Consider the following 24,919-nt stretch of genomic DNA (forward strand, 5'->3'; position numbering starts at 1 on the left):
ATAAAAAAAATTTACGATTTAAAATTCAAATTCATTAAATATCAATATTTTAAAATAATTATAAAAATTAATTGAGTTAAATTAAAATTCATTAACTCTCCCTTTTATCATTCTTACATTTTGGAGAAAGGAAAATGACGCCCAGTTCAAAGGAAGGGTTGTTTTGAAAATCTAACTTCCACTAAATTTTCTCTTAGTTCTAAGCTGGCATTTGGTCACCATGCATCATAAATTTGTAATAGTACAAATACCAAGTTCATTTTCTTTGATAAGAAATAAAAAGTTGGACCGTGGCCCATTTTTGGTGGTTCCAATTCAGATTAAGATCCCACAATTAGACTAGTGTTTCATGTCTTTTTCAGCAGAAAATAGTGACCAAAAACCAGTAAGCATGTGTTCCTTTTCATATAAAAAGGTCCCCCATAGAATCGGTGCCGTAGATTCGCTTGGTAATTGAAAGGGAAAGATTGAAAGAATCCAAAACTTGTTTCAACTTTGGGAAGGCAAACACAGAAGCGTCCAAACAATTAACCAAAAGAAAGGGGCCCACTGCCGTATTAAAATATAATAGGCCGGTGACGCTTCGTAAGGTTAGCCTCTATTTTCCTTCCCCTGTAACGAATTTAGTCAAATGAAGTATGGAATCTCTTAATAACGAAACGGTGGACAACTGACAGGGCCAAGATCCTGGAATTTGGGCTTTTGGGCTAATGGACCAGGCAACAGTAAGACTTGACCCCTCAACCCTCTTCAGCTCTTCCTTTTGCTCCACTCCTGCAATTGGACTGACCTTTGGAAGAGGATTACAGAGGAAAGATTTTCCCCAACCAAGATCTGGTTCACATGGATAAACATATTTCACGGCTTTCCAAATGCATGTTTCAGTAAAGCTTAGCTAATCAAAACATTCGTATTGTAACAACATCAAATTTTCAGCTTTCCTTTACTGTGTTTAGCTGATATATGAAAACATGTAGAGCGATTTTTCATCCTACAAATCGACAAACTTAAGAAGTCTAGCTTCAAAAGGATCATTACATTTAAGGCTGATTTTTGTTCCATGGAAAGCCCTACCTCCAAACTTCAGTATTAGTCCTGCTTGATATCTGTCACTCCCACTGGTTTCAAACTAGACTCCGGTACACTGGGTTCAGTTTCTGGTCCCACCTGTCAAAAACACCAGAAGACCTTTAGCAAATCAACAGATAAACACACCTAAACACCTGAATGTGCAGAAACTTGGGGAGTCCAGAGCCGGGAAAGAAGTAAGACATGAGCAGCAGCAGCAACTGGAACCAGAAATCAAACAAGATTATTTTGAGTTCTTGACCAACAGCTTCTAAAATACAGCATTTTAGTGTTGGCCGTTGCTGGATGTATTGCACACAACATAAGCTTGCAAAGAACCTGCCTAGAAAGAATGCGACAAAGAAAGCACATTCTATGCAAGAATGATACAAAATGAACTCCATAAAACTAGTATCAGTCTCATACTGGCATCATGGTCTCCCTTGCACAAATAACAAATAACATGAAGTGAATCTGATATTACATACTTCAATTGAACCAGAGAGCTTTCCCAAGTTTAACTTGGTCATGAAATCTTACATTCCTGCTACCTACCAGTGAATTTCCGCATGTCTGTTAAGTTTTCTTATACTAATAACATAAAATTAGAAACCAAGGTGGATAAAGGAAACAAAAGCCCTAGTGCTCATAACTATTCAAAAAGTTTGCTCCCAAGCAGCAAATTCTTACAATGAACACATCAATAATCAGATTGCATTAGCCAGATAGTCTCTTGTGGAGACAAAATAACATCATGTACGATATACCCCCAACTACTTTACATAATTATGAAGAGTCATCATTTCATTACAACAGATATACTACCAGATCTTCTAAAATCCTCCAAGGCTCACAATTTTAGTTTCTCTCAACTTGGGATATAGGGGAGGGGGAGGGGGAGGGGAGGATAGAAATTTTAAACAGTTTTCAAGATTTGATTGTATTCACAATTTTGTCATCTATTAATTAGGCTTTCATCTAATAAAGCAAAAGAAATAAATAACAAAATTATTAGTTAACTCGTCTCTTTCCATCCCTTCCACTAAAAGTTAGAAGTTCATTACACTCTCATATCCATTCCACTCTGACCAAATAAGGGGAAAAATAACTTTTCCTTTTTTCCCCTTTCTCAGTTTCCCTATCCTCTTCATCCCTGTCTCTCCAAACTCCTAAACTATAAGGTAATTGTGAGAAAACACTTATTTACAGCTGGTTGTAATCTTGTAATCTGTATATTTATATTTGTATCTCTAGAATTAAGTATTTGTATCCCTAGAATTAAGGAAGATTTAGTTTCCTAGTTTAACCCCTAGTTAGTTGTATATAATCCTAAGATTCTTGTATAATTCATATAAGCAGTTTTCTAACATACATTCAGTTTTCACACTGATTTATTTCTTAGTTTTTTCACATGGTATCAGAACTTTAAGCTCTTCTTGGGAAGCAAAATTTTCAGCCTTCATTGCTGACTTTTTTAGGCCTTCATTGCCGAATCCTGTTTAGGTCTTCATTGCCAAACCCTTTCAAAGAAAGATATCATTACCACCCAATTTGAGAAAATGTTAACAGGGAAAATCACTAGAGTACTACAGATGTCTCAGAAACAAGGAGAGTTCAACAGGGAAGAGATTGAAAAGCTGAGAAACTTATTGAAAATCCTTGAAAAGCCTACTATGGTATGTTCTTTGGGTAAAGTTTCTAGTTCAGGTAAAGCTTCCGGTTCTCATGGATTAAATGTCTCGGCTAAGCCTATTACGAGTTCTTGGGTCATTGACTCAGGAGCCACAGACCACATGACACATTCCTCACAAAAGTTTAGTACATATAACCTGTGTCCTAGTAATAAGAAAATTGTTGTTGCTGATGGTTCACTTACCACAGTGGCAGGATTAGGAGATGTTCAAGTTAATCCCTCGTTTGTTTTCAAAAATGTTCTTCATGTTCCTGGATTATCTATTAATCTGATATCTATACAAAAACTTACTAGAGATATGAATTGCAAAGTAATTTTTTATCCCTCTTATTGTGAATTTCAGGACCAGAGTTCGAGAAAGATGATTGGACTTGCTAAGGAGAAGGATGGACTATACTATCTTGAGACATCAAATAATACAAGTAGTATCAAAAATGGTTTACCTTTGTCATTTCTTTCTGAAAAGTCTTCCAATAAAGACAAAATTTGGCTTTATCATTTTCGTCTTGGACATCCTTCTTTTGGAACCTTGAGTAACATGTTTCCTTCTTTGTTCAAAGGATTAAATGTTGAAGATTTTCATTGTGATATTTGTGAATTTGCAAAACATAGACGTGTGTCTTTTTCAATCAGTAACAAAAGAAGTTCTACTCCCTTTTACTTGATTCATAGTGACATTTGGGGTCCCTCTACAATTTCTAATATTTCTGGTGCGAGATGATTTGTTTCATTCATAGATGATTGTACTAGGGTCTCTTGGATTTTTTTACTTAAATCCAAATCAGATGTGAATAGTGTATTTTTAAGCTTCCAAAACATGATCCAAAATCAATTTGGAGTGAGAATCAAAAGATTTAGGTCTGATAATGCAAGAGACTACTTCAACCAGAGTCTATCCACCTATTTCCAAAAAGAGGGGATTATCCATGAGTCATTTTGTGTTAATACTCCACAGCAGAATGGAGTGACAGAGAGGAAAAACAGTCATTTACTAGCCGCAACCCGAGCCTTTCTTTTTCAAGAAAATGTACCTAAATCTTATTGGGGGGAAGCTGTTCTCACAGCCACACACATTATAAATAGGTTACCTTCAAGAGTTTTGAGATTTAAAACTCCTATGGAACTACTCTCACAATTTTATCCCAACCTTAATACCACAAACAATCTCACACTTAGGATATTTGGTTGTACATCATTTGTTCATGTTCACAGTCATAACAGGGGAAAGTTGGATCCAAGAGCGATTAAGTGTATTTTTGTGGGGTATTCTTCAACTCAAAAAGGATATAAGTGCTATCATCCTCCTACCAAAAAATTTTATGTGTCTGCAGATGTCACTTTTGAAGAAAATAAACTATTTTTTACTCAACCTTATCTTCAGGGGGAGACTTCATTCATGGAAGATAAGGATAAAGACTTTTTTTTGCTTGATTTGCCCCCTTCTTCAACATTTACACCCATTAATTCTTCTGAGTCGAAACCTGTTTCTGCTGAGCCCAAGTCAAACATTGAATTTGAGTCTGAACCCATTCCAAATACAGAAGATGTGACAAAGGATAATATTGTTCTTGATTCTATGAAGGAATTACAGGTGTACTCAAGAAGGAAAGTTCCAGATCCTGAACCAGTGCCAGTCCAAGAACCTGATCCTAACTCTGGAAATGAGGTAACTATAGTTTTTGACTCTGTTTCTCAAAATGAGCATGAATCTCCTAAAACTATAACTAGTGATTATGATTTGCCTATTGCCATTAGGAAAGGAACCAGAGAATGTACCAAGCATCCACTATACCCAATATCTAATTTTGTGTCATTTGAAAAATTCTCACCATCCTACAAAAATTTTCTTGTGAGCCTAAACATTATTTCTGTTCCAACTACATTATCCGAGGCATTATCCAATGAGAAATGGAGGCAAGCCATGAAAATAGAAATGGAAGCCTTAGAGAAAAATCAGACATGCGAACTGGTAGAGTTGCCTAAAGGAAAAAATTCAGTGGGGTGTAAATGAGTTTTCACTGTAAAATACAAGGCAGATGGTACTGTTGAAAAGTATAAAGCCAGATTAGTGGCTAAGGGCTACACTCAAACCTATGAAGTGGATTACTAGGAAACCTTTGCTCCAGTTGCCAAGATGAATACAGTTAGGATTTTGTTATCATTGGCTGCAAATTACAATTGGCAGCTTCAACAATTTGATGTAAAGAATGCTTTTCTACATGGTGATTTGGAAGAAGAAATATATATGAAGGTTTCACCGGGATTTGGAGGTCATCTAGAAGCAAACAAAGTATGCAGGCTAAAAAAGGCTTTATATGACCTTAAATAATCTCCTAGAGCTTGGTTCGGGAGATTTGCCAAAGTGATGCTAGCAATGAGATATAAACAGAGTCAAGGAGATCACACATTGTTTATCAAGCACTCTGATTCAGGGAGAGTCATAGTTCTATTAGTGTATGTTGATGATATAATTGTAACTGGAGATGATAAAAAAGAGAAAGAATCTCTAAAACAGTGTTTGACTAGAGAATTTGAGATAAAAGAGCTAGGGAGATTGAAGTACTTCCTAGGAATTGAAGTAGCTCACTCACGGCATGGTATTTTTATCTCACAACAGAAATATGTGATGGATCTTCTGAAGGAAACTGGGAAGCTTGCATGTAAACCTGCAAATACCCCTATAGATCCTAATTATAAAATTGGAGAAGCTAATGAAGATGCTGCTGTAAATAGAGAGATGTACCAAAGATTAGTTGGAAGACTCATTTATCTCTCACATACTAGACCTGATATAGCATATGCTGTGAGTGTGGTAAGTCAATTTATGCATAGTCCTAAAGAAGTGCACCTACAGGCTGTCTACCGTATATTGCACTATTTGAAGGCCAATCCTGGGAGAGGTATCTTATTCAAAAGAAATTCGGGGTTAGTTCTAGAAGCATATACAGATGCTGATTATGCAGGTTTAGTAACTAATAGAAGATCCACCTTAGGCTACTGTACTTTCTTAGGTGATAATCTTGTGACTTGGAGGAGTAAAAAACAGAATGTGGTGACAAGATCAAGTGCTGAAGCAGAGTTCAGAGCAATGGCTCAAGGAATTTGTGAACTACTATGGTTAAAGATTATCTTAGAAGACTTGAAGATCAAGTGGGATGGACCAATGAGACTCTACTGTGATAACAAGTCTACAATAAGCATTGCACACAATCCTGTACAACATGACAGAACAAAACACATTGAAGTAGACCGGCATTTCATAAAGGAGAAACTAGACAGTGGGTTGATTTGTACACCTTATGTATCAACCAAGGGTCAACTTGCAGATGTGTTGACTAAAGGTCTTAGTAGTGCAACATTTCAAGGAATTATTTCCAAGCTGGGAATGGAAAACACCTATTCACCGGCTTGAGGGGGAGTGTGGGAAAACACTTATTTACAGCTGGTTGTAATCTTGTAATCTGTATATTTATATTTGTATCTCTAGAATTAAGTATTTGTATCCCTAGAATTAAGGAAGATTTAGTTTCCTAGTTTAACCCCTAGTTAGTTGTATATAATCCTAAGATTCTTGCATAATTCATATAAGCAGTTTTCTAACATACATTCAGTTTTCACACTGATTTATTTCTTAGTTTTTCTACAGTAACAGGCTAGCAAGAAACCAGTTTAAACTTCTGAGCTAGGTAATGTGATTGTCCAGATCACCAAATCCATTGATGGGTTGGCCACCCATTTAGGCCTTGTTCAAAATAAAAGGTGTAATAGTGAAGGATAATTCTCCGGTCATGGCCAGATTAGGCATTGAACTTCTACGTCCATGGGTTTCCCTGTTGGAAATATTTCGAATCGTTGATGCTTCTTTCACAAATTGCTAAAAAAGGTGTTATGCTTAAGCATATAATTTGTCCTTCATTCCTTTATTTTTCACTTGCTAAGAGCCTAAAACCACGTTTTTAAACATTCCATCATTCACCTATATATTTTATACATAATAATTGGCAACTTCCAATCGCACCGAAGCCAACCCTAACAGTAATTATAATGAAAATCACTATAGATGATAAAACACAAAATTAACTTTACAGCAAAGTTTGGACTGAATTCAATAATAATAATAAAAAAGGCACAAATTTAATTCAAGCAGTCAATTAATAATCACTTACTTTACTAATGCTTCCGGTTTTTGTTGCCGGTTTGTACGGACACGCCGGAGGTGCCCTCTCCGGTTTCCGGTATTCCCATCCAAAAAGCAAGTAAATTTTACCCTGAGCCAATATTAAAAAAAAGAAATTGATCAAAACAGAGGTTGATTAATCAAAGAGGGAAAAAGATGATGACTTAAGAATTTTACCATGATGAAATCGAAGAGGAGAGGCAAAATATTGACGATCGGGACGAGGAAGAGTGGCAATAGGCAAGCTATACAAACCTGAAAAAAAATGGTATTATAAATTTGATCGTAGAATTAAGGAGAAACAGAATTTAATTTGACATAGATTGCTAAATTTACCATCTTTCGAATTTTCAATTCGGAAGTTTTTGATCTTTTTTTCTTCTCCCCTTTTTCTGCGCTTCGAAAATGAGATGCGGTCTTCAACGCTTCTGCTAGACCGCTATATCCAACCGATTTATGAACAGGCGGGTTTTGATTTGGATCCAGAGTTAGATGTTGTAATTGACGGGTGGGATCAGGCTTCCTGGCCCAACAAAGCCGAAAAAATAAAAATCCATTTTGTTTATACGCAAATTATAAAAAATCATCAAAATAATTTGAATTTGATCTAATGAATTTTATTTTATTTTTTAAATATGATTCGGAGATTTGAATTTGTCTTTATTTTCGAAAGTTATTATTAATATTAGATATATTGATTATTAATAAGTTTATATTTTAATTTTGAACCTCATTTACCATAATATTTCTCCCTTTTTAGAAATACAAAAATGTTAAAATTTTGATATGTAAAGACTTGATTTTTTTTTTTTGGAATAGCAAAAAATTGTCATATTATAAAGAAAATCATAATTTGAGGATAAAAAAAAATTTAAGATATTAAAATTTAAATTTCAAAATCGATAAATATATTCTCTCAAGAATGCTGAATAAAACAATTGATATACGTAAAGAAGGCATGAATAAATTAAAAAAAAAAAAAAAAAAGGCCATTAAAACTGAGAATTCGAGTTTGGTAGAATCCAAACCACTCCATCTCCATTGAAGTAAAGTATTATGATCCAAATGTTTTTGACTTTCAAAGCAAAGAGTATAAATGGGTAAATGGTTGGTAGCAATAAGATGACATTGTTTTGCTTCCTTCCAGGCCAGAATGAATTCTAATAGACGACTATGGACTCTCCCCCTTGCAAGGGACATCAGTGCGGCGACAAACTGGTCTGCCAGAAGCTTCCCAGCGGTTGAAACCGCGCTCCAAAACCAAAATGTTCTTGATTCCGGTATCTTCCTTCATCTCCTCTAGATGATTGGCTAACCTCCGTGCACAAGTTGGGCCACGAACCTACAAAAACATCCACAGCATATTCAGCAGTGTACAGATCTATCTCATGGAAAGGAACCATTCAATATTTAAGTATCCAGCATCTGCTTATAGGACACCAACAATGATACATGAATCGGGTGAGAATAAGCAAATAATTTGAATGCATCATGCAGACCAGTTATGCAAGCTTCAAACCTTATGCTGCCACATCAAAAGCATGTGACTAAGAAAACATTTTCTGTTCAATAGCAATTACAGATTGGCTTCTATGAATGAATAACTGAATGACAGAGAGAGGAAGAGTCAAGAAATAATAGTTTCATTCAGTTAGACAATGGAACACTGTTCCAGTTTAAAAAGGCTCAAACAGTCAAAAGAAACGGTGACAAAACTCATTACAAACTAAGAGAATTGCTAGCAGTTCTCAAAAACTCAAAAATTCAAACAATGAAAAAACTCATTGATGCAAGGATTGTAGGAAAAAGCTTTTAGCTCAAACATTGGCCATTTAAATATCATCCAACCACAGAAAAAGGAATAAGCAAAAAGGATAGTCCAGACTCCAGACAATGTTTAAATTTCTTTTCAAAAGTAGCCCTGACAAGCATGAACCACACCCAAAATACATGTCTTTGAGGTAGGTGATGTTTGAACCGTGAATAGCAACTGTCGAGAGACCACAGACCATTCAATTTTACATTACCTTTATAGTCCATGCTGATGAACCTCCTGTTCACTCTATGAGACTCTGCTCAACACAAAGATATACTTTCCACGAGGACGGAAAAAAGGTTATCTCAATCCAAGCCTAAAACAACAGTCTAATGTTGATACTATCATCCTGAAAGAGATAAGCACTATGGTAAACAATCTTAAAGTCTAAACCACAGAATTAGGAATTTTCAATTGCAATAAACAAATCTACATCCAAACACCAATATGAATTTCCCACTTTACCAAGGCATACAAAAATACCGAAAAAGAACAGGCTACTCAACCACCCTCACAATCTACATAGCACAATTTTTGCAAGAGAAAATTGAGTTGTTAGTAGACCCAGATGTTGCACTTGCTCTGTCTGGTAAATGCTTGTGTTCTCTCTTCATATCTATGTCTAACCGAGCTGGATTTCGAATCTTAATCCATAACTACTTGAAATGTCAATAATAATAATAATACAAAAACACACACACATGCACACAGTTTTCAAACCATAATAAACAATTAAATGACATGTATTAGGTTGTGAAACCATCAATCTCTCTTCCATCTGCAAGCAATTCATACATTCAGGAAAATAGACAAGTATAAAGTTGAAAACCCAATAGGGAAATTAAAGGAAAAGCATGAAGAAAGTACCTGGCTTAAAGCACAATGAAAAACAGGAGCATCTTTTCCTTTGACATCTTGCATAAGATTGGAGACCATATCAGTAAAAGAGTCACTGGCATAGTGCAAGTGTGAAGTAAAATAAAAAATCTCATATGAGTATTAAAATTAATTTTAAAAATAAATATTCACACTACTTTTATAAGATAAAATCATGAGGTCAGAAGGACCAAAACGAATAATACCTCGTAAAGATATGAATCGTGATGAGTAAACTGATCTGAGACGCTAGATGAATGCATGTCCGAATCCTGGATTCTGAAGCCATGAAGGACTGGAGATTAAGTGTTAATTCGTGATAAGTGATATCAGAATCAATTCTTCGAATACTAGGTAAGCACTCGTTAGAGTAGAAATGATGTCGTGATCCTAAAGTAAAATCAGGTTCACACTATTTCTTCCTTAGAATAACTCTTGTGAGATAAAACTATAAAGTTAAAAGAATCAGATAAAATCTCATAAAGATATGTACTGTAATAAATAAATTGATGTAAGATACCAATAAATGTATATCCAAATCCTAAAATCACGCGAACATAACAATTGAGTTTCGAATGTGACACAAAAACCCAGCTATATGCCCATCGTAACTCCTTTCATCATCCCTTGAATCCCCACAAAACCGACACACCCAAATTAATATATTCACAAATAATCAAACAAAACTACAATATAATACTTAAAATCAAATAAAAATTAAAAAGTAAAAAAGAAGAAAAGAAAGGGAAAAAAAAGACGTGAACCTGACATCTGTGATGGCGATATTGGGACGGCATTTAAGGGAAAGGAGTTGACAGCCCGTAATGTAAGAGATGGTTCGAGCTATTCACTTTGCTGGGTCTCTTACTGTCTTTTGTTCTTGTCTAGAACAGAACCAAGATTGAGTTATTGAAGTGGAGAATCTGATCGTGTAATGATTTGGTCGTTGGATTTCCGTGGCTTTGTTTGGCTGACTTTATTTCATTAATAATTCAGTGTGATTTTATTTTTATTTTTTGTTTAAAAAGATTTAATATAAATAAAAAGGGTTTTCCCTCGTAAATGCTTAAAATATATTTAATCCTTGATTGTTCACTGTTTAGTTCAGGTTATTTTTCATATATACAAATTATATTATCTAAATTATCTTTCATTTTAGTTCCACGTTATATTACTATTTATTTTTTTATACTAAAAATTTAAAATAAATAAATTATTTAATTTTCATATTTAAATAAAATATATCATATTTGATCATCTAAGACAGATGATTGTAGATTATATATTTAAAATAATTCTAATAAATAATCATCAATAGAATTTGAATTAAAATTTTTCGTTGAAAAAGATGAATTTTAACTGATTAAATCAATTATTGTTGATTATATTACTATTTATTTACATTTTATATTAAGTCAAAATTTTCAACTTTTAACTCTTTATTTTTACTTTAAAATAATTTATTATTTATTATTTTTTACTCATTATTTAAAAATTATTAATTATTTATATTCCTGCTGCATAATGCAGGTATTTCGTAGTTTTTACTGATGATGATCGTGAAAAAAATATTTGCCTGGGTTTAGGGTATCTGACGATTGCAATAATTTTGGTTGATATCGTCCGACTGCCTTGAACATGATTTTGCAGTTTGTGAACATAATTTTGTGATATTTTCTTCTCCTCCGTCCTTTTTCCAACTATATTTACATTACAATTTGCATAAAATATGTCTAAATTTAAAATTAAATTTTTAAGAATAACGGTATTTATGAATCAAATTAAATTAAATTTGGATCGAATTCATATTTAATATTAATAATTTATATATTTATTTAAGTTTAATTTGATTTGATATTTTAAATTTTAAAAATTTTTAAATTTAACTTAAATTAAAAAAATAAATATTAAATTCACTTATTAAACTTAATTTATATAATAAAAAATTAAAAATTATTTTAAAAAATATAAAAAATAAAATTTCACATATATACTTATAAATTATAATATTTTAATAATATAATTTATTTAAGCGGTATCAAGTCAGATTAAAAATTTAATTTCTTTATTAAAGATTCAACTTAAAATTTATGTCCAAATTTCTTTAATGAGTTTTAATATTTTGTTCAAATTTTTGAATTTGAACAGTAACCAGATCTTTAAACATCTATCTAAAAACTATACGGCCGTATATTTGATACAATCTTAACAAGGATCCTGGCTAGTCCGAGGTAGAAGATACAGTATTTCTTAGCTGTTTTAGAGTGCCATCATCTTTGATCCTTGGGTTGTGGCTGGCTAGACCTCGAAAAGAAGAGAAATCATAACGAATATTTGGACTTTGAACGCATATTTTTGGGTTCGGGAACATTCTATCATGGAAATGCCAAAAAGAAGAATGACCCCCAGAGAAAGAGAAGATTTGGACTTTGAACGCATATTTTTGGGTTTGGAAACATTCCATCATTTTCTATCCGTTTTAAACTTTAAAGAGTTGTAAACCTCCTTACCAACGATCCTATTTGTTTCGTACTTCCATTTAGCCGTCATGGAGTCTTTCTTTTGAATTATTGTTGGCCAAAGCATCTCTAATTGCGTTAAGTACTCCGTCGATAATTGCTAAAATCAAGACAATGAATTCATGTTTTTCTCCAATCATCGTTCTATCAGCTAGCTGCTGCCATTATTTATTGTCAGGGTCACGCCTGTTTTAGATTCTTTGCTAAGTTGCTGTCTACCTTTTCTTGGTTAGAAAGTGGGTTGAAAATTACATTAAACCAAATGCTTAAAACCCACCAACACAATTCCATGAGGGATCCTTTTTTCTTCCATCTTTATCGAGCTTGAACCAAATGAAAAAAAGAGAGCTCTCAACAGCCTTGACATGGCCTATATATCTTATAGCAAAGCAACAGAGAAACAAAAGAATGACTTACCCTTTTTGCCATTGAAGCTGCTGATAATATATAACAAGGCAAAGTATGACACAGGTGCTTGTGGGAGTTGCAGTTCGCAGAAACTAACACTGAAGCTCACTTCTTGTGCTGATAAAGCCAAATCCTTTTTTCAGTCTAAAGAAAGGAATCAGTTAGAAAAGAAAAAGTCAGGTTAAAAAAGAAAGGCCAAAATGAGATTGACTAGAGGTTGGGGTATCCAAGACTTGTCACTATTGATTCACAAGCTTTTACAGGCTTTTTTAATGTGCCTGCAGTTCTTTCTACTGGTTGCATTCTTTCTGGAATTTTTTTATGTACTTTGGATACCCCATAACTCATTGATCGATTCTTGGGATTTGCGCCCTTATGAATAATGATTGTCATATTCTAGCATTCTAACATGCTCTGTTTTTTATCGACCCATATTGTTTCATGTATCATTTACACTAAAATTATTATATTAAAAAATATTATAAACACATAAAAATATACACATATGTACATAATATACACATATTTTATGATGATATTTAAAAAAAAAAAGATTTTTATTAGGTTAAAAAAGTTGATGTAATAAAAAATTAATTATGTGTATATATGTGTATTTTTTATATTTAGATAGTTTTTTAAAAATAAAAATAACAATAAAAAAATAACTTTTACTTTTATTGAGAAATGACAATTGAAACACACACTCAAACCCCATGACCCAAATATCTGTGGCTTCATCATCCCATTCTGTCCCATCTCTTTTATTTTTATAGTATTTTGTTTCTCCCTTTGTATTTTTCCAAGCTGATATACACCAAGAGAGCACCACAACAAAAATACAGAAATTCATTCTTCTTTCATTTTCTCTTTTGTAGCCTTGGACGCTCAACAACTCTTGCATTAATATTGTTGGCAAGTAGGATCCATCTCAAGACACCTGGAAAACAAGTGGACAAATAGTAAAATTCTTTCACAACAGAAGTAAAAATTTTGATTGAACTGTTATTAGTTCACTAGCTCCAACACTCTGGGGTTAAGGCATGGTTCCTTTTGGGGTCCCTGCAATAGTCATACACTATATGGTATCTTTGAACCCATCTCATTGCTCTATATTGTTGCCTGGTTAGCCCGCCGGACCGGAAAGGCGAGGCGGACACTGGGCGGCACCAAGCTGGTGCATAGGCGGAGCACCCACCTGCTTTGAAATTGGTGTACTTCGCAACAAATGGTTGGTATCTGTAATCAGCTTTGTATTTTCCATCTTCAGTTGCCCATGATGAGGCATCCCATATTGAACCATACACCCACATTGGCCTTAGAGGAAATGTTGCAGCACTCTTCCTTGGATACCTCCTTATAGGCACATCATCCACTAGGAATCTGATACAAATATCAGATAAATCAACAAATAGAATACTTACAAACATCTTAGACAAAGGGGAAAAAAATGATCATACTTTGTTGCAATCTAATATAAATACTATATCACTCTTGGCCGAAAAAAGAATACAAATACTTTGTTGAATCTCAATTTTTAAAAATAATTACACGATTAAAACCGAGTTAACTTGGTTTAGTTCTTACTTTCTTTACCTACTTTAAATAAATCTTTGCAATTTATAGAAAATCTATGTCATGCATGTGATCTACTTTGGCATTGATATTTCCCATGTCTTAATCACTTTGACCAATTATTAATGTTATAGATGGATTAATATAATTTCCTGACTTTTCTGCATGATCATTTGGCGAAAGCAAATGACCAAAATGTTCATTATTCAAGTTCTAATTTATTAAGCCTGAAAAGGCAAACATTACTTAATTGCCAATAAGGACAAGTCCACATCCTCCCCAACTCCCATCAATTCCCAAGAAATTAATTATAGTTCTCCGATTAGACATTGTAATATGGCAGGCAATCATTCGTATTTCAATATTTCTTCAGGGTAGAGAGTTTAGTTTGACCATAAGGTCCATAACCAAGATTTCAGCATTGGCTGGTTTCTAGATATACTTACATGATCTCCGTAGGACTCCAAAGAATGGCATAGTGGTGAAAGTCTTGGGTTGGATCAAACCAAAGATGAAACTTCATTTCCCTTCCAATGATTTTTCCATCACCACTCCCTCTGATATACACATTGGTCTGTAAAGTATAAGGCTTCCCAATTGTAGTTCCAAGGAACTCTATGTCCACTTCATCATGGAATCCTGGATGAGCTTCATTGTTTGATAGCTGCCATTTTTATGATCATTTGTCGATTAGAGAGCAGCAGGAAAACCACATAGTTTCAAGAAGCTTAAAAAAGAGCATATTGATTATTAATTAGAAAAGTGAGAAATGATATATAGGTTAGTTCAATTCTCACATAGAAAGCTGTTATGACCCCTGCGGTGTAACCAGATTGGACCTTAATAGAGGCTCCAAAGTAACCAGAACGAAAAGGACGAACTGACTTGAATCCACTTCCTGTTAACCAAATACAGGGAAAAAGATCAGATAGAATTTCCCACAATATAAAAACTAAAGAAACAGAATCAGATGAAGGGAAGGTATTTGATTAATATAAGCTAATACTACTAAGACCTGAAGTTCTGTCAAGCCAGATTGTCAATGCATTTTGGTCTACACTTTGATGGCCAGGACCCCAAAGATTCCTAAACCCATAATAAAAGCTCATAGGCCTAAATTTAGAGCTTGGCCAATAGCCAGGAGAAGGTGGCCATTCAGCATTGGTTGAAGGAAACAATAGAATGAGAAGAAGCGAGAGAAAGAGAGCCATGAAGAATGAAGAGGGAAAGCAAAGACGAGAAGGAGAAACCCAATGGGGAAAGTAGAATGATTGGAGAGTGTATAAATGCTGGTTGTGTGACTTGTGAGAGAGAGAAAGCAATGGGACAAGGTGTACATGGAGGAGGAAGAGTATGGCAGTACATTTGGTATTTAAAAAAAAAAAAGATTTGTCGGTCCCCACTGGGAGAGATCTAATGAGGAAGCTGATATTGAAGGGCAAACAGGCTCAAAATTCAAACAGATTTCTCATAAATACGGATAAAAATCAGTTCATGGGTGTCATATTGTATCAAAATTTATAGTCCCTGGTAACTAGTAGAAAGTACATACAATGTTTTGCCCCGATCACAACCACATCCCTTCCCATTCTTTATGAGAAAACCTGTTTGCTTGGCTTTACTTTGCTGGAAAGCTAGGAAAAGAAGATCAGATTCAAATGCAGAAGAGTTAATGGGCATCTCTTAAATGTATTTTTTTCTGTTTGTCCACAGGATCTTGTGCTATTTAATCCTTTTTCTCTCATTTGAAAGCTACATGTTGACATGCACCTCTGTCTCTCAGCCTTTGAAGCCAACATACATTGTTATATTAACCCAAATGGCTTGTGTTTTTTTTACCATTGATCTCTTTTAGCTTGCAGTCTCAGGCAATCGAGGTTTGGGTGAGGGTCACTTTCTGATTTTTAGTCAATTTTGGGAATGAAAATGTGAAAATTTGTGCTTTTGAACCTCTGAACTTCTTAAATGGAGTGGGTTATAGCTATCCCGTTTGGGGCCCTGTGTTCGATTTTGATTATACTTGTGATTGATTAAGACTTCAGATACTATTATTTCAGAATTTCCAATTGGTTTTGTTATCTTCACTGAATCTGTAATTTATTGTAATTCACAAATCAGATGGTAAATTGGCCATCCTTTCCTGTAGACTTTTCATTTTCGAGCTAGTCCTCATGATATTCCATTTCCATGTTTTTACAAATGTCAATGAAAAACAGCCTGCCTAGAGTGATTGATAATGACATTGTTTTCTGATCCTCCTATAATTGTTTTGTATTATTCAATATTGGATGAAGAAAGACTGAAAGAATCTTTTAAAAACTCTGCCATTTTTACGGCCGTTAGTAACTGAAATTTGACGGGTAAAATCAGCATCTCCAGTACATATACACATGCCGTAAACGTGCACAGTTCTCATTTTCTATGGTAAGCAAGTAAATACAGGAAAGATATTCTACCTATTGAGTACAAAATTGATGTTAACAAATAGCTTACAAATTATATTAAACATCATTTTTATGCTTTCTTAATCATAATTAAGGTCATATGTGTTGCCAAGGAATCTAATAATACATATACATATATATATATATATTTTAAAAAATATTTTTATCATATCACCGCATTTCAAAATTATCTTATCAGACTATATCTTTGTTAATTTATCATTAGGATGAAGATTTAATTAACTCCAATAACATTAAAAATTCTCATGTTACCACTAATCATATAATCTTAAAATAGAGTATTGAATTTAATTTCAATGATTAAAATTTAAATATCAACAATCTTAAGAATAAAATAATCCTCGTATTTTTTAAAATAAACTAATGCAAGGAGTGGTGGTCCAAAAATCATGCTGCTATTTTATATATGCCTGGATAAATGTTTATGTGCCCACACGGGATCATAAAAATTAGATCTTACAAACAAAAATTCATACTTTTTTCACAATTAAAATAGCAAAATATAAATTTGATTATCCAAAGTGGATACAAAAAGACTTTGTTACGGATAAAATCCATTTAATTTAAATTTTTTTTCTTTATTATATTATTTTATGAGCTTTTCTCAGCAGCTTTTATAATAAAAAATTTTATTCGGTGGACCATTGGCCTCATCAAATATCTATATATGACCAACATAAATCATAAATTCGCTTTTTTATTTTGTTTATCAAATGTATAGTCTTGAAATACTGCTCGTTTCATACGACCTAAAATGAAAGAAAAATAATTCACTTTTGGTGAAATCGTGACTCATGGACTTTTAATCAACGGTGTCTTAACATATAAAAATTCTAAGAGCAAAGAAAGTTCCCTCATTTTTAAAGTTAAAATAAATCGTTAATCTATTAAAAAAATTTATGAATTTTTAAAAAAAAATTTAAACTTATAAATCATTTATCACCATAAGATTTTGAGATTCGAACTTGGATGTTTTACATTTAAATTCTAAATTTTAATCATTTGCACCAATTTTTATTGATAATAGTGTCAGACAATGATAAATGATTTTAAAGGATCTCAGAAGATAAAAATGAAATAACCAGCTTTGTCCAATCTTCATCAAATTCTTCTGAATTTTCAAAAAGACCTTTTTCGAATTCCATTGCAATTAAAACATTAGTTATTCCTCTCTAAACCATTATGGTCACAAATGAACTTCAAAAGGAAATGCTAACTGGCTGCAGTTTAGTGTGTTATAAAGAACATACCTAATTGGTAGACGAAAATATTGACAAAATCACATACCAACATGAAATAGTCTCACTGTTGTATCGGTAACAGCAAGAGGAAAGAAGCAATGCATGGATAGGGAAATTGAGGGATCAATTGCGACCCTTTTTCACCGACAAATCTTGGTTTCACATGCCTCTCCCTCTCATAAATGATCTAAGGAGTAAGGCCAAGCTTTCTGGCTTTCTTTGTCACTCTTTTTTTTATTACTTGTATATTTAGGTTTCATTTGATTATGACTTTTTAGTCATAAATTTAATTTCCCTAAAAACCCATAGTTTGAAAAATTACAATTTACATAGAAAATCATAAAAAAATTGAAGATTTGAACTTGATTAAGGTTTTATACTATATATAACATATGTATATATATATATATATATATATATAAAACAAGGAACAAAGTTTGTATAGCATTTTAGTTTCATTTTTTTAATGCTACATATGGTAATTAAAGAAGTAATAAGCAAAAATTATTTTGTTTCACTTAGCTTTGATAATTTAATCATATATTGCATATATTAGACTATCTTATTGTTATATATATACATTTAAAGATAGTAAAATATGAGAGAAAATTTTAGAGGAAAGTACAATATTTTGACCTGATCTTTATTCCTTTATATAGCAAGTTTGAAAACATTTAGGAAAGTTTTCAATTCTCATCACATTTCATAACCCCTATTCATGTGCAAATATGGAATTGTGACTCATGTATGGTCATCATTAATCACCAACAACCTTGTTATATATGATTCATAATCATTACCATTAATTTTCGCCTGCAATCATTTCATAAAGAAAAAGTGATCATAATAGTCATGAAGAAATTCATCACTTCAATTACATATATACATATATTATCATATCAAAAGTGCAGAACTGGGTAAAAATTGATGCTTGTGGCTGACAATTTGCTATTGCTGTGATCAGCTCTACTGTTGTTTTTTAAGGACACTGGTAAAACAAATCACTTCAACTTCTATTAAAAAATAGAAAATTATGGATAAAATCTAGTTACATTATATTATATTTTTATATAGCAAGTTGAATGGTGATGATAATGCAAAAAAAGTTATTATCATTTTGGCACATGATAGGTAAGGGCTGAATCTAACAATAATTGTGACTAAATGACATATCCATTCAAGAAAAATAATAGATATTTATTCATATTGTGACAAAACAGAATTGAGAGAACCAATTTTTTTCCAAAAAAAAAAAAATCAATTCAATATAATTAATAAATGTTAAGCTATTGTTGAGATTACATGATTAATTTGTAAATTAAACCTTATTTTTGTTTCAAAGTTTGTTAATTATTCCCACAATTCAATTTTGAAACCTTACAATATTCAAATGTTTTACGTAAACAATCATTTAACTAGTTTTATATATATATATATATATAAATATAAAATCCAAAAATAAAAAAATATTGTCAATATTGAAATTTGAAGTTTAATTTTATTAGATGTTAGTTAATTATATTATACTGGTCATTACTGATAGGAAAAGTGAAACTCTTTTACCTTTAATGTTGGCTAGATATGCAGCTTATAATATATGTAGAGAGACATGATCAAGCACAGCTCACGGATAAAAGAAACACTTGCAAAAGAAGTTAAAAATGATATATTAAAAAACCTGTCTGAATTATTGCAGAAGAAGAAGAAATGCCTTAGTCGACACTTAAATTTTTTTCTTTATGGCAACTTTAAAGCTGCTTCCAACGGACAACTTGGACTAAAATAATAAGTTAGACAAAGATTATATGATACTCCATATAGAACGAAAATTGGTTCATCATAATTAGCTAGGGCTCACGGCCTACTTCTGTTTGTGTACGAAATCTTAGACTGCCTGAAATGCTACGGATAAAGATAAGGGTCGACTGTCCTTTAAGACACCATAATTTGCCCTTGTGAAGGACCCCATTTTAGAGGTAAAGTTTAAAGACACGTTACACCAAGAACAAGACAGGGAACACAGACGTACAAATGGGGGTCAAAGAGATCTTAATTCACTGTTCTTACATTAATTTTTCAAGTACTAAAACCAAACTTCAGGTCCCTCTTCCATACATAATTATACCCTTAATCCACCAGCTTTAGGCTGTTAGTAATCTATATACCAGCAAAGTTCTAAATTTATAATATGTACCAAAACTTGGAAGTCTATATATTTGGCAGAAAAGGGAAAGTTTTGTATATAATACCGACCCATTCCAAGACACAGTTAGGTGGCAGTGGGAGACGAGTCCTGTACAATGCGACTGCTAGTTAGTTTAGTTGGGTGTTTGGTAGGGGTGAAAAGATAAGATGACAGTGGTGATTGACATATTGGTCATTGACGCTTGTTACATTTGTGATCATTGCAGAGATCAAATCCCTCACTTTGTAAAATATTCAGTTATGATCATTGAGAGATCAGTTATATATGATCTCCAGTGGTCCTCTCAGCAGAACAGGAGACAAAGGACAAAACCTAAAGATGTCACCTGGACTGACAGAAGTAACAACTCTACGTATCTTAACTTTTAAGCAATACCCTGGAGAAGGTTATGTAGTCAAGGATGAACCCCCTCCTCGCGTCCGGATCAACTGCCAGCTGTACTAGTCAAAGACGAAAGTTTCTAGTAGATGGAAAAACATACACAGGCTGCTAGACTAGTGGTTTGCCTTTTCCCCTCCAGGCTCCATCCCCCACCCACCTAATCCAGTTCTCAGCCATGAAAATTAGTAAAAGAAAAGGGAAAATCATTGCTCCATATTTACAAATTTGATACTAATATGGGAAAAAAAATGAAAGAACAAAAGCACCAGAATGAGTACCAACTTGACTGACCAGGCTTTGATTCGTGTGATACATAAAATCTAAGTTTGTTTCCAATGAATCCAATCTTGAAGAAAACGAGATTCAAGTAATCCCAGTCTTTACCATTTTGAAAATATTATCAGCAGCATATCAATATCAAGTCAAACTTATACTGGCTGTCATTGTTAGTCTGTCAGTGGTATTGCTTTATTTTTTCGAAATATGGCTCATTATCTCATTTTGAACCATGACATTCAACCATCTCTATAATATTATGGACGTGGTCCAAAGAAAAAACAATGAAAATGAGAAAAAAAAAAAAAGAAGACAATTTGTTCACATCAGAAGCACCTACTCTCTACTAAATTGAAAGGGAGATTAAGTCAGTTTGTGATGGGGGTTTGTTTTTGGGCTGCTGCTAGCTGTTCATACCTTCTCATTGAAAATGGCATTCAATTTCTATGATTTGGTAGATCCAAATTCCCCCAAGTGATGAGTACCAATTGATGCAGACAGGTCCATCCAAGACACTTCATGTTTTTATTACATTTTCCTCAGAAACCCTCAAAGGCTCAAATAAAAAAGTGAAGATGTAAATTTTCAATTTATATCAATGGGCAACCACACCACTTCCCTGGAAAACTTAATAAGTCCAATCAAATCTTTGTGTTTTAATTCGTAAGAGTTAATATTTTGAGTGACTTGCCTCAAATGAAGATTAATATGTTCTTACATGTATTTATTTATTATTATCTTATAAACTTCCATAACTGAAATTTCTATATACAAAGTGTATAATAAAACAAAGAATATAAATGCTTAAGTCTTAAAAAAACATTCAAGCCCGGCCCAAGCTAAACTTCCAAATTTTCTTCAGGATGGGCTATGCTCGGCCTAATGTTTTTATGTTATTAGGTTTCATGTCGAAGCCTGATGTGATGGCGGTCCGTTTTGCATTTACCAACCCGGTTCGGTTTTTCATATGTATAATCCAAGTTAGTTAACTGGATTCTGTCATTGCTCTTTATTTCATCACTAAAAAGTCTGAATCTCCAAAGATCTCTTTTTCTTTGCTTGACAAATTCAACAGCAACAATCAGACAGAAAGTCCAAAGCCACCAAAGTTTTCTTTCACAGTCCATACAGTTCAAAGTTGAAAAGACTTCCAACTTCCAATGTAAAGTCTCCTCCTTTTTCTTCATCAAGATACTTTTTGTTTTTTTTTGGGTTTTTCGTTTTTTGGCTTAAATTTTTTTTTTAATCTTTATATCTATTTGTATCCCTGCTCAAAATTCTGGGTATTTCTGGGTTTGGCTTGTCATCAAGTTCTTCTTTGAATTGTGGTGATTTCTTTCTCTTTAGTGTATTGGGTTTTGTTTGCTTGTTCTTGTAACTGTCTTATTTGGATGGAAAACTATTATGTAAGGAGGAAATGGAAACTAAAGAAAGTGTAGTGAAGTTGTTGATATGCTGTTGGAACTATTCTGTCTGTCTGTTTTAGGAACTGATTAGGTATGCATTGAGGTTGTCAGAGTCCAGAAGATTCTGAGAAAATTAATGATTGTTGCATTGCGTAGGTCTATGTATTTGAAGGTGCAGAACCAATTAACATTGGAGCTTTATAGGGTGCATGAAAGTCCCTTTTCCCCTCTTTCTTTATTTCTATATCTCTTTGCTCTAGATGATCTTCCTTAACTGATATTAATCCCCGAAAAAGTTCCTTATAATGGTTGGTTAAAGGGAGAACGTTTTAGGTTTGTTTTGTACATCACCCTGATGATAATCAACTGGAAATTGTTTAATAGAGCAAGGTATTTGTTCCTCTGCCTTGTAAATTACTGATACCATTGGTTTTTCTCATATGAAGCCCATGGATTGTTCCTTATACAGAGACTTTTCCAATTTCTTCCCCTCAACGTGATCAATGATGGTAGTTTAGAAGGAAATGGTTACCCAACCCGAAGCAAATGGAAACCAATGGTAGCGATCATCACCCCCATGAAAATCACCTTTCAACAGGTTTAAATAATGATAACAAAGATCAATCCACTGAGAAGGAGGTTTTTGTTAATCATGGTAAGTTGTTGTTAAAGCCTTAAAGGCTATTGATTTCCTCCCGGAAAGCCTGTTATTCTGATGAAACCTGTCTTCCATGTGACTGTTGAATAGTAAAACTGCTTTTTGGAAGATCTTACTGGAATTGGAAGCAAGTAGTTTAGCTCTGAGCATACTCAAACTTCATAACTCAATGTGGTTTCCTGCACTTATTTTGCAAGAAGCCATTTTAAGTTTTAAATGGTGCTATCATACTGCTAGGTCGCCAGCTTGCATGCAATGTATCCATTTCAGGAGATTGAGAATCAAATGTTTATCAGAAGGTAGTTTTAGATGCTGGGCTAGGAAGTCAATGTTTTTTAATGAGTAAATATAGTTTAACTATGCCTTTTTCTAGTGGCTTTATCTGCATATGGACTTCAGTAGCAGAGGGTTTATTAACATATGGGATTGGGTGTGAAATGGCTATGATGTGGCTTACTATGGGAACTTATAGTTGTGGGAGTGTGTGAGGTTCCTTAATAAAGGGGTTGTACACTAAAATGCAATTTGTGGCTATGGATTTCTGGGTACTTTTCTTGCAAATTGTTGCTTTTATTGAACTCCAAATATGAGATTGTTGAAATCAATATTTTATTCTATTTTTTACAACCTTAATGTGAGTTTTTTGCTATTTCTTTGTTAAAAGCAATTTGAAATAAGATTGTGCATGTGGAAATAATGTGACAATCTTACTGTGCAGCTGAAATAACTTGGCTTGAGATTAGAAGACAGTGGGTTGGGGATCGGACTCAAAAATCAAAAAGAATGCCCCAGGAACCAATAATGAGGTATATGCCTGAAGTTTTTCCCCTGGTCTGCTAGAATCTTCCTAATCAAAATATTGAGTACCGTTGTTATTTATTTTCAACAAATTCTCAAAACCTAGCTTTTAAATGATTGAAACTATAAAAAAGACATTTGACTTTTTAAACCTTGGAATCTATATAGTGCATAATCCACTTTCTCATGCTGCTTTAAGTCAGCTTTTGGACATTCGCTTTCTCTCCTCTCATACTGCTTTGTTGGAATCTCTACTTAAAGTAATGATTACTATTAGTGACATTAACTGTTTCCCAATCACTCTTATTAAATACACCTTGTAAACTTTAAATTGTCCGATGGTCAAGTGAATTCTTGAAACCAAGCAAAAGACATCTTTTGATGCTTCTTTAAGCCACCTCTTGAACATGTCCCTTCCCCTTGTTAATGAACCAAATAGGGTGCATGAAGTTCATGTCTCTACTCAGAAACGCGTTACTAGTTGACATGCTTCTGATGTAATTAGGAAAGCAAAAAGGTAAAATTATATGATCCCAAATTCTTTCTGTTTCTCCCTCTTATGGTGCAGCTGTATAGTATCCTTTGTTTCTTGGGTTGCATTTTCACCTTCCATATTTTCCGCTTCCTGCAGTAAACCATGGATACATACAATATCTTAACTGTAAGGTTACCTGACATTATCACAAGCTTCTCAAGCCACATTACTTCCCTTCAATTTTTTATGTAGCAGGCTTGCTGTAGTTCATCTAATCGTTAGAATTAAATTAACATTGAGATTTTGATTAAAAGATCTTTTCTTTCTCTTCTAATAGTTGAGGGTGTCTCATTTCAGCAGAAACCATCAAGATGCTTCCGGGAATATAAACATACACCTGCAAATGTAGGTGTTTAGACTTTTAGTTCCTTTCATTACTTAACCTTGGAATCTCCTTTTGCAGCTGGACCTCAACTTATTATGATTTGCTTTGTTCGACTGAACTTTTTCAACAGCCAATTCCATTAGCTGTAAGTCTTATGGAACATCTTCTGTCAACTTTCAATTTGGGCTAACATCGATGTCATTTGTCTGGTGAAAAATGCAGGAGATGGTGGATTTTTTAGTTGACATCTGGCACGAAGAAGGCCTCTATGACTAGAAACTTGGGAAATATATTGTGGCAGTTGAACAGTTTTTGGTGCAGATTGACCAAGATGAAGCAAAACTCACAGGTTATACAGATTTTCACTGTCAAAATTGATTGAATGATACTATTAAGTTAGCTTCTCTTATTCTTGATTAGATAAACAAGAATCGTTAAAATCAATCTGGTGTAGAGTTCAATGAAACTGAGGGGATTTTAGTTCATGTATTTGTCTAAT

At 33.4% G+C, this 24,919-nt stretch overlaps 4 protein-coding genes across 10 annotated transcripts; 1 reads left to right on the top strand and 3 right to left on the bottom strand.

Moving 5' to 3' along the window:
- Window positions 1-856: 856 nt before the first annotated feature.
- On the bottom strand, window positions 857-7,980 carry LOC149515169 (uncharacterized). Its single transcript, XM_089743003.1, has 5 exons — window positions 7,967-7,980; window positions 7,275-7,461; window positions 7,116-7,193; window positions 6,928-7,029; window positions 857-1,167 (listed from the first exon to the last, which is right to left on the bottom strand). The coding sequence occupies exons 1-5, from the start codon at window positions 7,978-7,980 to the stop codon at window positions 1,090-1,092; spliced, it is 459 nt and encodes a 152-aa protein (XP_089599129.1). The 3' UTR covers window positions 857-1,089.
- LOC149515170 (dual specificity phosphatase Cdc25-like) lies at window positions 7,932-10,614 on the bottom strand. Of its 3 annotated transcripts, XR_016327262.1 has the most exons (5): window positions 10,395-10,614; window positions 9,837-9,909; window positions 9,622-9,668; window positions 8,966-9,103; window positions 8,142-8,280 (listed from the first exon to the last, which is right to left on the bottom strand). XR_016327262.1 is itself a non-coding variant. In XM_089742916.1 (4 exons), the coding sequence occupies exons 1-4, from the start codon at window positions 10,425-10,427 to the stop codon at window positions 8,110-8,112; spliced, it is 378 nt and encodes a 125-aa protein (XP_089599042.1). In that variant the 5' UTR covers window positions 10,428-10,608; the 3' UTR covers window positions 7,932-8,109. The 3 variants fall into 3 exon arrangements, 2 of the variants coding, with proteins under 2 accessions (XP_089599042.1, XP_089599043.1); XM_089742916.1 differs by lacking the exon at window positions 8,966-9,103 and having other exon boundaries at window positions 7,932-8,280; window positions 9,622-9,706; window positions 9,837-9,925; window positions 10,395-10,608; XM_089742917.1 differs by lacking the exon at window positions 8,966-9,103 and having other exon boundaries at window positions 7,932-8,280; window positions 9,622-9,706; window positions 10,395-10,606.
- Window positions 10,615-13,229: 2,615 nt separating this feature from the next.
- LOC111294573 (putative xyloglucan endotransglucosylase/hydrolase protein 32) lies at window positions 13,230-15,454 on the bottom strand. 2 transcript variants are annotated; one of them, XM_089742918.1, is made up of 5 exons: window positions 15,145-15,454; window positions 14,927-15,027; window positions 14,576-14,793; window positions 13,753-13,937; window positions 13,230-13,494 (listed from the first exon to the last, which is right to left on the bottom strand). In XM_089742918.1, the coding sequence occupies exons 1-5, from the start codon at window positions 15,338-15,340 to the stop codon at window positions 13,415-13,417; spliced, it is 780 nt and encodes a 259-aa protein (XP_089599044.1). In that variant the 5' UTR covers window positions 15,341-15,454; the 3' UTR covers window positions 13,230-13,414. The 2 variants fall into 2 exon arrangements, with proteins under 2 accessions (XP_089599044.1, XP_022743690.1); XM_022887955.2 differs by having other exon boundaries at window positions 13,230-13,937.
- A 6,235-nt stretch (window positions 15,455-21,689) lies between these two features.
- LOC111293719 (uncharacterized) lies at window positions 21,690-24,905 on the top strand. Of its 4 annotated transcripts, none has more exons than XM_089744036.1 (5): window positions 21,690-21,860; window positions 22,551-22,759; window positions 23,481-23,568; window positions 24,393-24,440; window positions 24,643-24,905. In XM_089744036.1, exons 2-5 carry the CDS (start codon window positions 22,651-22,653, stop codon window positions 24,659-24,661), a joined length of 264 nt encoding a protein of 87 aa, XP_089600162.1. In that variant the 5' UTR covers window positions 21,690-21,860; window positions 22,551-22,650; the 3' UTR covers window positions 24,662-24,905. The 4 variants fall into 4 exon arrangements, with proteins under 4 accessions (XP_089600162.1, XP_022742339.2, XP_022742337.2 ...); XM_022886604.2 differs by having other exon boundaries at window positions 24,396-24,440; XM_022886602.2 differs by lacking the exon at window positions 24,393-24,440 and adding an exon at window positions 24,499-24,565 and having other exon boundaries at window positions 21,691-21,860.
- Window positions 24,906-24,919: the final 14 nt, after the last annotated feature.

Source organism: Durio zibethinus, chromosome 14 (assembly GCF_047325235.1).
Source record: "Durio zibethinus cultivar Kanyao isolate XHJ-2024 chromosome 14, ASM4732523v1, whole genome shotgun sequence".
NCBI lineage: Eukaryota > Viridiplantae > Streptophyta > Magnoliopsida > Malvales > Malvaceae > Durio > Durio zibethinus.

Bases quoted from the DNA above. Each gene is read 5' to 3' on its own strand.
- LOC149515169 (XM_089743003.1), bottom strand. The intron at 7,194-7,274 runs GTAAATTTAGCA...ATTTTTTTTCAG, and splicing joins AATTGAAAATTCGAAAGATG to GTTTGTATAGCTTGCCTATT. The intron at 7,030-7,115 runs GTAAAATTCTTA...ATATTGGCTCAG, and splicing joins TCCTCTTCGATTTCATCATG to GGTAAAATTTACTTGCTTTT.
- LOC149515170 (XM_089742916.1), bottom strand. From the start codon at position 10,427: ATGCCGTCCCAATATCGCCATCACAGATGTCAG. The intron at 9,707-9,836 runs GTATTATTCGTT...GCACTATGCCAG, and splicing joins ACGATTCATATCTTTACGAG to TGACTCTTTTACTGATATGG. The intron at 8,281-9,621 runs GTACTTTCTTCA...ATGTTTTTGTAG, and splicing joins TTCATTGTGCTTTAAGCCAG to GTTCGTGGCCCAACTTGTGC.
- LOC111294573 (XM_022887955.2), bottom strand. From the start codon at position 15,340: ATGGCTCTCTTTCTCTCGCTTCTTCTCATTCTATTGTTTCCTTCAACC. The intron at 14,794-14,926 runs GTGAGAATTGAA...TAAAAATGGCAG, and splicing joins GGGTCATAACAGCTTTCTAT to CTATCAAACAATGAAGCTCA. The intron at 13,938-14,575 runs GTAAGTATATCT...TATTTGTATCAG, and splicing joins TGGAGTCCTACGGAGATCAT to ATTCCTAGTGGATGATGTGC.
- LOC111293719 (XM_022886602.2), top strand. From the start codon at position 22,651: ATGGAAACCAATGGTAGCGATCATCACCCCCATGAAAATCACCTTTCA. The intron at 23,569-24,498 runs GTATATGCCTGA...CTCCTTTTGCAG, and splicing joins CCCCAGGAACCAATAATGAG to CTGGACCTCAACTTATTATG. The intron at 24,566-24,642 runs GTAAGTCTTATG...TGAAAAATGCAG, and splicing joins AACAGCCAATTCCATTAGCT to GAGATGGTGGATTTTTTAGT.